General features: G+C 38.5%; 1 protein-coding gene across 3 annotated transcripts; it reads left to right on the forward strand.

The window, feature by feature from the left end:
* Nucleotides 1-1,315: 1,315 nt before the first annotated feature.
* Nucleotides 1,316-7,502, forward strand: LOC133734464 (Holliday junction resolvase MOC1, chloroplastic). 3 transcript variants are annotated; one of them, XM_062162113.1, is made up of 6 exons: nt 1,316-1,748; nt 3,826-3,931; nt 4,230-4,282; nt 4,828-4,959; nt 5,712-5,784; nt 6,438-7,120. In XM_062162113.1, the coding sequence occupies exons 1-6, from the start codon at nt 1,386-1,388 to the stop codon at nt 6,521-6,523; spliced, it is 813 nt and encodes a 270-aa protein (XP_062018097.1). In that variant the 5' UTR covers nt 1,316-1,385; the 3' UTR covers nt 6,524-7,120. The 3 variants fall into 3 exon arrangements, with proteins under 3 accessions (XP_062018097.1, XP_062018098.1, XP_062018096.1); XM_062162112.1 differs by lacking the exon at nt 6,438-7,120 and adding an exon at nt 7,182-7,502 and having other exon boundaries at nt 1,317-1,748; XM_062162114.1 differs by lacking the exons at nt 5,712-5,784; nt 6,438-7,120 and adding an exon at nt 7,182-7,502.
* The last annotated feature ends 4,675 nt before the right edge of the window (nt 7,503-12,177 follow it).

A 12,177-nucleotide genomic window follows, 5' to 3' on the forward strand; every position in this document is an offset into this window, starting at 1 on the left:
TATACACAAAATTCTCCAAGAACAAAATCATTTTCTTGCTAGAGAAACATGGAAAATGAAAGACAAAAGCCTAGAAAATTAGGCTTGATAGAACTCTTCTTGGACCTAGCCACTGAATCGAGCAATGTAAATCTTGAAACTAAAATTGCGGAAGAAGAGTTCAAAGAGAAAGCTCCAGATCAAAGAGAAAGCTCTCTCGATCGCCGAAACTCGTCCATTGGTTGGAGGCTTGGGAGGCGGTGTGGAGGAGATCGGTGCCGCGCCGGAGGAGCGCGAGCATGGCATCACCATCAACACCGCAAAGTTCATGAAGCCCTGAATCCAGTGGTCAAAGCACCAATCCCAGCTCGCAAAACCTAAATCAGACTCCACCACTCTTCTTCTTCTTCCCAACGCAACAATCCCAGCCCCACTGCTTCACGAATACGTCAATCCACATAGATGTGGGTACAAGCTCATCCTAATCTCTGCATACACCTCACCCTTCCACTTCCTCTCCCCCAGCTTCTCCGCCACGCCCACCGCCGCCTTGGCGCTGTCGTGCGCCGAGTCCACGATCCCATTCTCACCGCCTCCTCTCCCCTCCCCTTCATCCCTTAGGCAGGACGAGACCGACCCGAACTTGGCCCGGAACGCCGCCGCGAAGTAGTCAGGCTCCGTCGATCGCAAATTGAGCAGAATGGATTTCTTAGATCGGCGGTCACTACAATTCAACCGTCGATCCCAAATTCCACTAGTGATAATCTCGAATTTGACCGTGACAAGCTTCACAATCTTTGTCTAAGGAAGCCATTGCTGGGATCTTCGGCGACTCCCTCGATAAACCCACCAAACCATGCGCCATCGTCGTCTCTGTTGTCTGGTTTTGCGTGCTCTGCTGCAGACATCTCCGGCTCCGGTTCCCTTTCACCATGTCCAAAGCCTGCGACGTCTACTGCGCCAATCTCAAAAGCTGCCTCTTCCTCTCCATCGCTCTCCTCCCCAAATTAAGGTTCTGGAGACTGATTTGGGGGAAAAGGATTAGGGAAGTGAAGGGACGAAATTACCCTTGAAAAGTTAACATCCCTAACGTCGTTAGTGATTTCAGGTATGAATATTGGGTCGGACTCAAAGTACCATTTTGATTTTTTTTAAAGTATATAGGTATGAAAATTAATAGTCTGAAAAAGTTCAGACACTGTTTGAACGATTTTCCCTAAAATTTTTGAAAAAGAAGATGGAGTAAAATACCTACAATGCCTACAGACAAAAAAAAAAAAAAAATGTGCCTTGCTGTGGTCTGTGGGCTCTAAGTTGAGGAATCGCTTGACATATTTCAGAATAAAATTTGAATAAGCCGCTGGTGGTCGAGAAAACGAGAGAGAGAGAGAGCTCACTCGATTTTGATGGAACACCATCTCCAACTGATAAGAACACATAACCAACTCATGAATCTGAGACCCAATAACCCATTGTTAAATTCAGTTTGCTCTCAGCTCAGACCCTTGTGTACTGTTGAATTATGTCCAACAAAGCCGATTAAGAGTTCAAGAATCAGTGTCGGGAGGGTTAGGGATAAGGTCTCTGACGCTCAGCTCAAAGACAACTGGTTGGCATCTCTCTCTTGCCCCTTTCCTCACATCAGTGACGGTGAACAAGATTCAATCCCAACCAATAATTCGGATTCCAGTTGGGTCTTTGGGATCGACCCAGATGTTTCTGGTGCCTTGGCGCTTTTGAAGGGCAATCACTCTGCTTCTTCTGCCCAGGTTAAAGGCCTACTACTACATTTTCATATCTTTCGATTTTATGTCCAATTATTGGTTTTACTTGTATACATGGTTTGTTCTCTCAGCTGCATTGGCAACAACTTATTGCTATAAAATTTTGCTTGCAATCTCTTATCTCTTGTTAGGTTAACCATGTATGCATGTCTGTTTCACGTATGTAATAAGTAGCGTTTATCGACTTGATATCAACTACTTCAATACTGTTGGATACTCTATAACATTGACAGAAATGGGCAACTAAAGCACACCACTTTCTTGCCTTCCTTAATTCAATTTCTTTTTAACTTTAGATTTTGTGCCATTGTTTTGAGCATGACAGGCTGTAACATGCTTCGACTTAGGCCCTTTCTTATGTTCGACACGTATTTTCTGTTCTTTTATGTCAGTTTCCATGGAGAGGGGTGGAATAAAGTAGACAGCACAAGCGAGAAGTCCAAAATAGTTATTATGGTTTAGGGACTTCCATGTAATGGAAGTAGGTAGTTTTAGGAGCTTTCTCTTGCAAATCTTTCACAACCAGTAGTGGATAACTTCTCTCTTTCTCTTTTCGGCCAATGTCTATGGAATGCCAAAATACCTCCCAAGTTACAGTTGTCTTGGATTATAGCTTATGAAAGGAGGCATACTTGTGTCATATAGCTTGGATTATACTTCAGAAGAGATGGCTTCTTGGTGTCTCTCTTCCCGGTGGCATTAATTGTAAACGGGATGTGGATTGTTTAGATCTCCTGGTGCTCAGGAGTCACGCTGCATCCTTGTAGAGAAGGTTTTCCGGGTAGACCCAAGTGAGCTGTCACAATCCTTTGTTTGAAGGTAATAGCTCTTTGGTGGAGAAAAGAGGGTGTCGTGCTATATGTGCTGTGTTGGCAATCCTCTGAGTGGTGCAGATGGAGAGGAAAAGGAGCATTTGTGAGGAAGCATCGGATGAAGAACTGTAGATCTTTTGTGCAATAAGTCTGTTTTTGAACCTCCATTTGGGCATCTGTACCTTTTCAGTTTAGATATTATCCCTTTCATGCAATGTCTTATTGTTGGAGTAGACTTGCAGTGCTTTAGTTTGTATTTGGGCTTTTTATTTTATTTTTAATATATTTTATTGTTTTTGGTTGTTACTAGCTGTAGAGTTCTCTAGTTTTTACCATATTATTCTCAAGCATTCAGTTCAAGGCTTTGATGAAAGGCCAGAAAGCTAAAACCTGCGGAGTTATTTGTTTTTGGCATTTTTTGAGTTATTCAGATAATATTATTATTATTGTTATTGCTTTTTTTTTTTTTTTTTTTTTTTTTTTTTTTTTGTGTAAAGTACAAAGGGGCAGGGTGTAACAGCTTTGGGATCGAGTTAAACATTGGTCACCTTTGTGGGTGTTGATTACCATAGATCTCAGGGGGAGTTCTCTTTTGACCTGTTTTCTGGATTTGCTAGCTCTACTGGTTAGACTTTGTTTCTAGTAGTTTGTGTTTGGTGTTTTTGTTTGTTTCAAGTCTTCTTGTTTGGTTGTAAATTCGTCACTCACTGATTGCACTTTTCAAAAGTTCTGGAGATTTTTTATTGCTCTTAAAAAGAAAAGTTAATACATGAAACCTTTATAAATAAATGTCTTAAGCTTGACTTTTCCATTCATTGGGTTAATTATCTTTGTTTACAGTTCAGAAGGTGTTACAACTTTGATATTTTAACTTTTCACTTTGAATCTGTCATTGTATGCATGCCTTACTAGTCCCCGGTATCTTCTTTTAGATCTGGGAAGCGTAATACTTAGATTTGAACCTGACGGGTGAACAAGTTTGCATGTAAGCTGTAACTGTTGGCCCGCTGTTTTCTTTTGGTAAGAATGTCCTCTGTAGGTGCTTTCCAAGAAGTGTAGGTCAGTATTTTATCAGTTGATTTAGAAAGTTGTAATCAATTTCAAGTGAATGCTTCAGATTCCTTCAGGAATTTGATATTCTTGTTATAATGGCATGTAGTTTCACTTATTAATTTTTCTTTTGATTTTCTGTGAGACAGCCAATTTTCTAGTGAACTTATGCACTTTTGTTTCCTTTTCCAATATATCAGGTATATGACTCCCCACACTTGAAAGTACTTGTTGGTAAAAGTGTTCGCAGACGTTTAGATGCAAAATCTATCGTTCAGTTGCTTAGCAGTTTCAATGCTCCCCTTGGTACATATCTTTAATGAATTTTTTTTCTTTCCTATTTTTCTTTTTTGGGATGGGTGGATTTGAGCAATGGTTTTCTTTACATTTTCTGTTGTGATTGAGGGTTTAAGTTCTTTGACTGACCCGATTTGTTTATTAGTTCTGTTATATTGCCCCAAGTATTATAAGTGAAATCCAGTTGTGCAAAGCAGAACTAAATCTTTACAAAATGTCTGCTCTTCAACTTAAATATATGATCTCCTGTTTTCTCAACTCTTACCCTGAGTTCTTTTTCATATTGAATTGCTCTTTCATGTTTAAGGTTCAACGGCATACTTAGAGCAATCAACGCCGTATCCACAAGATGGAAAGCAGGTTAGTGTGAGATATAGTGCTAGATTCCTTTGGACTTTCTATTTTGTCTTCAATTGTAACAACTTCCTTTATATAATTTTTTGTTATTCTCCTGTTTGTTGCATGTTGCTATAAGTTATATTTCTATTTCTATCGTATGTATTATAGATTATGTTGTAGCTGGTTCTTTTGTCACTTATAAACAGCGCAATTTACTGGCATTAGTATCATCTTCAATAATACTCCCAGTGCCCCTTTGTTCCCCATACAAAGTTAAGACTGGCAACATCATGAGGTTCATCATAGTTTTGCTTTGGTACGGGTCATTGAGCCTCCTCAATCTGATGACAACTAAATTTGGTACTTGGTCCTGCTAGCAGTCTTCAATAATAAATGCATATGGTCTATTGAATTTCTTAAGATTGTCCAAGTTTGGTTCAGTGATTGCAAGAAGAGTGAAAACAAGAAGTAAATAAGATAAATTGTTCAAATTGTTATGTAAGTTGCTAATTGTTGTTGTTGCTGCTGTTTTTCTTTATGTTATTTTCTTTTGCCCTGCGATGAAGGGTTGGTGGAGCGGAGGTTTTGGATATGGACTATGGATTGGAATCTTAGTCGGCTTGGGTTTTTCCGTTGTTCCAGTGCCATCTCTTCTGTGGAAGAAGAATTTTGAACTCACTGGAAGCATGTCAACAAAGGTTGGTTGCCCTAAGTTCCTAATTATTTGCACTTTCAACAGGCTATCTACTGTATCTTTTTTCCTTTTCAATGGTCAGTCTCCAGAAATTTGAGAAATTGAGTTGAAGAGCAAGTGTCAAATCATTAGTTTCAGTATAGGTTTTGAATTCTCTCCATAGCTCATATTCAAATTTCTAAAAAATTTCCTTAGACTTACTTTGTTTGAAGGTTACCTATCACACATTAGTTAGAAGAACAGAAATGAAAATCATCGGTCTATTTAGAATCCCGCTTCAGTGGTCACCCTGTATTGTTATGAGCATTTGTATGTGCCCATATTACCAATTAGTAGACCTGACAGGGCCATAGAAAGTAGTTTTTTTTTTCTTTTTTCCTGAAGGGTGTATACAATATGTCTACTGGGTCATGACTAACTTATTAAATTTGACTAAACTTAATCATACTCGTATGTAGGTTCATACAAGTCTTTTCATATATCATGCTGCAGATATATTGGTATTTTGGACTGGATGTATGACCATGTGGTTGCATATCCATAAATGTGCTTCATCCAAACTGGCATTTATGTTATTCACGTAGTCTAAAGTCAAAATGGATGCACCAATGATCTCTAGAATCTAGCTTCAGTTGATATAATAAAGTTAATTATCTTTGGCCCTCGATGAAAAAAGTTCCAGTACATTTCTCGCTGCATCTATAAATACAATCAACTTACTGAATAACTTTTAAATTCTGAATTTTGACTTTTTAGGATGATAGCCGGAGGGTTGCATCTGCATTATTTCCGTCTTTGAGTTCAGAGTTGAGAAGAAAAAAGGACCATGGTATTGATTTTGACATTTTGTTTTTTAATTGAATTTTATTTTTTCTATTTATCCCTGTAAGTAATTGATGTCACTATAAAATGGAACTTGATCATACCTTTGCATCATTATTATTTTCGAGTTCAATTATCACAGTCCCAAAAAAACATAGGACTCTGTTTGAGGCTTAGAGCACAAAATCCATATATGTTTTGTTACCCAATTCCAGAGGCCAAGGCTCTGAGAATTTTTAGTTTGGTTTCTTTTCGTCATATTGAGATTTGGTGTACCATTTACTACATTCATCTTTACATATTTTCTGAATATATTGCTTCTAGTTTTCTCCTTTTCTCTCTTTTTTCTTTTTGTTATAATATCTTTCTTGTTATCCCTCTAAAAGTACACATCGATATACTATAGAATGGAACTTCATCATACCTTTGGATCATTATTATTTTGGAGTTGAAATATCAGTCTCAAAAGAAATATAGGACTGTTTGAGGCTTAGAGCACAAAACCTATATATGTTTTCTTACCCAATTCCAGAGCTATGCCAAGGCTCTATGTGAAATCTGAGTTTGGTTTATTTTTCACATACCAGATTTGGTGCACTATTTACTACATTCATGTTTACATCTTTTCCTAATATACTGTTCCACACGTTTTCATGATAGTCTTGAAAATCCTGTTGAAGATCAGTATGCTTTGTTTAGCCCAGAATGGCTGGAAAACAATACTTCAACAAGTAATACTTCCTTAATGAGTTCATATCCTGATGAACCTTGTGTTGCACAGAAATCAGTCGGTAATTCTTAACCTGCACCACGTGCAAAAAAAATTATCTTCATTTTAACTTTCATGGGAAGTTGTGTACCAGTCATTTAATTTTCACAAAGGTCTTCTATCACATGATTGTTTTTTTTTTTTTCTTTTGTTTTCCTTCTAAGAAAGGTATTATATCACGGGGAAAGGAATTTCAGCTATACTTTGTTTTTACCAGACGCTGTTAAATTTTATTGATGAGTTCCGTCATTGTTTTGTAAGATCATCATAACCTTCTAAGCATATGTGTATTTCTTATATTTAATATTGTGTTTATTTTGTTTAAATTTCAGTCACAGGAGTGTTTAACATTTTGTGGTAGTGTTTGTTATTTTATTTTCTACGAATCACAAGGTGCTCCTAAATATAAGAGACAATGGATTTGTCAAATATTCTCACCCCCAGTTTATTTTCCTCGAATCTTGTTATTTTAAAGCACTCTTGAGGATTTGCAGGATGATATTTTTAGCTTGTATCCCATTGAAAAGTGCTTTCAATCTTTTAGACTTTTATTATTATTATTATTATTATTATTATTATTATTATTTATTTTTATTTTTTAAAAGTTTTAAAGTAAAATTTTCCTGATATTTTAGGGAGGGCTGAAGCTCTACTCATTGCTGCGTATGGAAAAGGGCTAAAGTTGAAGTCAGAATCATGCAACCCGGAGGTACTGATGCCTTAGAATTTGGTAGATTGCATTGGCATATTCTAATTTATCTCAGATTCAGTACTTGTATAATCAGGTATTAGAATTGTTGTCCTAGAAGGTGGGGTTGCCATTGTAAGTCGTATACAATTCTTTTATTTTCTTCATGGAAAAGTAGTTAATATATGTGTAGGGTTGAGAGTTCTTACCTGAGAACGAATACCATTGTAATTTTCTAATCTCATGCTGAAACCCTTAATTTGCCTTAGTTTCTTTATGTTCTTGTTACGGGGAGTACCTAGTTTTACCGGTTTACTGGTCGTTTGGAGAGTAACCAATCGAAATCTTTACTTTTACTTTCATTTCGAACATTTAGGGAAAGCTCCAAAGTTGACTTTTTCTTTGATTCATTTTTTGAGAAAACTTCCTTCCTTCGTGAAAGTTGTAGAAGACGTTAAATCGAGTCTGTGGACATGTGGCATGCTGACAAAATTGACTTTTCTCGTCATTTATATAAATAGAAGGTACCCTACAGTTTAGGGCGGGGGGGGCCCTCTTTTTCTTGGGCCGTATACACAAGTGAATGGGCCGTATACACAAGTGAAAGAGAGACAGCTGATTGGGCCGACCCGACCTGGAACAGGAAACCGGCGGGTTCTTCGCCGTTTGGCCGTCGCTGGCCTCGCTATCAGTCTGGAAATGACCGTCTCTTCGTCCTCCTTCAATTCATAGTCCTCTCTAGGCTCGATTTTAAGTTTTCATGAAGGATGAACTTCTGAAAGGCGCAGTGAACCCGTATAGTGTGATGTCCCGAACCCAAATTTACCAGTTTACTAGTCTTTCAGACGGTAAACGAGAGTTATTTTTATTTTCGGCTCCGTTTCGACCTTTTAGGGGGCCCTAAAAGTTGACTTTTTGTTCGGGTCAAAATTTGAGGAAATTTTCTTCATGAAAGTTGTAGATGACGTTAAACCGAGCGTGTGCATATGTCGTACGTAAAAATCGGAGTTCGTACGCGAAAGTTATAAGCGAAAATGTAAAGTTACTGTTCATGGCAATTTCCTATATATATGGGAAGTTACTGTGGTAGATCAGATTGGTAATTCTCTCTCTCTTCTCCGTTTCTCTCTCCCCGACCTCGTCAGCTTCGGTCGACGGTTTCTCCCTCGTCCGGCAATGGATTTGGACAAGGCCGGCGGCTATGGAACCCTCTCTTCCTTCTCTTCACGTCTGTGGTATTTTGGTGGTGCGATTTGGGCCGTAGGACGTGCAGCAAGGTGGTGTTCGCAGTGGCCATTTCGGGGCTCTGGCGATTTTTCGTTTTCCGACGATTTTCGGCCTCACCACCACCCATTTTTTGGAGTTCTCTTCATCCTAGGACGAACCATGGCAGTGGGTATCAACGATTTGGCCGGACTATGGCGGATCGACGACGAGAACCTCCACATGGATTTGAGGTAAATTCGAGTATCTAGACTTGAAATTGAGCTTGGCCACAGTTATGAAAGATGGTTAGAATGTTGAGTTGATGATGCTGGTATAATTTGGTAGACATATATGGTGGTTGACCGGCGGCGCGTGGGGCCCAGGCGCAGCCGCCTGTGGCGGTGCATGAGGGCGCGTCCGGCCGATCATGGTGAGTTGTTTTGGTCTGTTGGATAGTACTTGTTATTACGAATTTATAAATATGAGTTTGGTGGGAATTGGAAGAGATTTTGGTATCGATCGGAATTTCCGAAGTTCAATAGTTTGGTTATTGATTTACGAGTATTCCACCGTCAGATTTCTCTCAATTCTGCCCTAGAAACTTTGAATTAAAGAATTGGTGCAAATGATGAAGTTTTGGTTAAATTGGAGAAGAAATAGAAATGTTGATTTATGAGGATTTGATGTGGGAATCGTATTTAATTTCCGGATTGTTATTCATGAATTATAATTGTGTACAGGGCGACGTGCCGAGCTACTGCTCAACGTAGGAAACCGGTAGCGTGGTCGCCTAAATAGTACTGTGAGTGGACATTTATTTTAAATTAATTGTGCATGCAGTATATTATTATTTTCCGATTGAGGTATAATTTATTATTTGAATTATTGAGTTTTATGATTCTATGAGCTTGATTTCTTGAGATTTATTATGCTCTATGAGTTACGGGATTATTAGTGGATTTCCTTCCCGAGGGCTTTTAGTAGATTTTCAAGATAGTTATTTATGAGTTATTGAGTTGGGAAATGATTTTCGGGAAGTGATTAATTAAGAAAATACTATGAGAATTATTGATTTCGATTATCGATTTATATGATGATATACGAATACGAATGATTTATCAATTATTAGAGCACGATGGAATTATCGAGATTTCTTGAGTTTTGAGCTCCGCACTTATCAGCTTTGAAGTTATATTGAGATTCTTTCCGAAAGCATTTATTGATTTACCGAGGATTTATTGAGATTTTGAGCTTTGGCTTTGAGTTATCGAGATATTCTTAAGTTATGCTTTCGGTGAATTATTGATGATTTATTGAAGTAATATCGAGTTTCTTTCCGGAAGCAATGATTTGAAAGAGGTTGATTCCAGTTTATTGAGGAGGTAAATAAGTTAGCGCATGCATGCATTACCTGGTCGGCAATCCCCTCCAGGTAAGTCTGGTCGGCAGTCCCCTCCAGATGACATGAGATAGTTAGTCGGCAGTCCCCTCTAACTACCTATGGTTAGTCGGCAGTCCCCTCTAACCATTACCTCCTCGTCCGGTCGGCAGTCCCCTCCGATGCGTCACTGGTCGGCAGTCCCCTCCAGGTGGCATGAGATGACTAATCGGCAGCCCCCTTTAGTCATCGTCCATTTTGTGATATGATTTGAGATATGAGTAATTTAACAAGAGGTTTGAAATATCATTATGTATTTGAGGGAATTGAGATTTTAAAGAGATTTCGAGATGATAGAGTAATACATAATTGAGATTTCAATAAAGATGATGTTTAAGAGTGTTTTTAAGGTTTTTACTGCATGCGAGGTTTTTGAGAATAACTTGGGAAAGCATTAAGTTTCACTTGTTCATTCGAAATTACTTATTTTTCGTCCACTCACTCTAACGGTTTTCAAATGTTTTTCCCTTGGGCCCTTCGGTTTCAAATGCCCAGTTTGCAGGCCAGTTTAGCTTGAGGTCGAGCGTACTTGGGGTTGAGGCATAGCTGTCATAGCTTCCGCATTATAGAAGTGCCGGTTCTTTATCTTGTATTCTATTTTCTTGTACGCCTGTGCATTAGATTGCTCTGATAACCTATGTGATTAATATTCTTAAGTTCAGAATTGTTTTGTGAATTGGGAGATGTTGTGATTTAGGGAGCAGGGTGGCTCCAGAAGATTAAGGGTGGATTATTTTAGAAGTGTAAATGTCTTTCTACAGGTTTTGGGTAGTCCATTTTTAGAGGAAGTTCCGCCAAATTTTTGGTAGAATTTCTTCTAAGTTGGGCCCCGCAGGGCCACTTTGGATTTCAAGGTGAAATCCGGGGCGGGTCCTGTCATTTGGTATCAGAGCATTAGGTTGACAGATTCTGTAGACTTGTTTTGATCTAGTTACCTTATATGCTTGATGTTACTCAATACCTTCCGAGTGATGGCCCGACTGCAGCGGTTCCCCATCATTTACTCTTCGGTGCTGAAGTACTCATCAAGTGTGTAAGGTACATGGTTAGTTGATTTTCCGTCAGGTGCAATGCCTCTTTTACGTCGACCTCATAGGGATTTCTTTGCGTATCAGATTGTTTACGTGTCTTGCACCTTTTCCTGGTGATGGTAATGTTAGATTACTTTACAGGTTTGAGTTATGCTACGAAATGTGATCCGAGGGAATGTGGTGGTTATCTCTCCCTCGATGCCAACAAGTTTGTTGGGGTAAGATTTAAGGTGCAAGACTGGAGTTCGATTTTGTGTTTGATTGTTAGAGTTGAGTGGGCATAGCTTTGGGCTGTCTTTGACTGCTATAAATTGCTTTGGAATCAGAATTGTTGATGGAAATGGAACTAGTAATATTAGTGGTTCTGATGTTGAACCAAGTTTAAGGAGTTGTGTTACATGATGTGATATATTATGTAAGCGACATTTGGGATATCATTGACAGTTGTTGGAGATTACTTGAAAATCATGACTGGTTATCTTGGATTGTTGACTTGACCAGGACATTTGGATTTAGTTTTGTTCGGACTGGAAGAAATTGATTCTAGATATATTGACTTATAATTTATCCTTTTGAAGTTTTGGATTGTATTGAGTAAGGAGATGGACAGAATTTAAGTTTTTGAAGTAGTTTTATGTTTGAAACTTGAGTATTTAGTTGGATGCTTAGAGCTATACAATCGAGTTACGATCTTTGGCAGTATTTAATTGGGAGGATTAGAAACAACTTTTGTATATGAGATTGTACTGATGCGTGTACTTGGTTATCCGTTTTTTGCTGCAATGGTTGTACCAAAAATCGGAGATTAGCGGTAGTGATATCGTTGGGTATTCATAATAGTGCAAGTGGAATTACTTGTGATTCAAGTTATAAATTGTGGAGCCTTGAAGATTAATTGTGATAGATTCTTGGTGAAGTTTTTACTAGACAGTTGGATTGTGATTTTGTAAGAGTGGTTAGTGGAATAACTTTAAGGAAATAAGTTTCCCAGTTGGCTCCGGAAATATTTCTAATTAAGGCTTGACCAGAATTCTTGTTATATGTGGGTAAAACGTAATGCGGTATGTCTGTTCAGTGACGTATTTCGACGGTGATTAAATGGAGGAATTGGATCGCCATGTGATTGGATTAATTTCAGATCCAGGTACCGCTTTGTGTGATACGAGATGTTGGACGGGTGTCTGTTTTGCATCAAGGTTGTTGTTCGAGGAAAGACTCTGTGAACGGTGTTTTGTCATCTAGGAAAATTGGTTGTTGCTTGAGTTGAA

Source organism: Rosa rugosa, chromosome 2, assembly GCF_958449725.1.
Source record: "Rosa rugosa chromosome 2, drRosRugo1.1, whole genome shotgun sequence".
In the NCBI taxonomy this organism is placed as follows: domain Eukaryota; kingdom Viridiplantae; phylum Streptophyta; class Magnoliopsida; order Rosales; family Rosaceae; genus Rosa; species Rosa rugosa.

Coding starts and splice junctions, on each gene's coding strand:
- LOC133734464 (XM_062162112.1), top strand. CDS start 1,386: ATGGAACACCATCTCCAACTGATAAGAACACATAACCAACTCATGAAT. Junction 3,932..4,229: donor CAGTTTCAATGCTCCCCTTG/GTACATATCTTT, acceptor TTCATGTTTAAG/GTTCAACGGCATACTTAGAG. Junction 4,960..5,711: donor CTGGAAGCATGTCAACAAAG/GTTGGTTGCCCT, acceptor TTGACTTTTTAG/GATGATAGCCGGAGGGTTGC.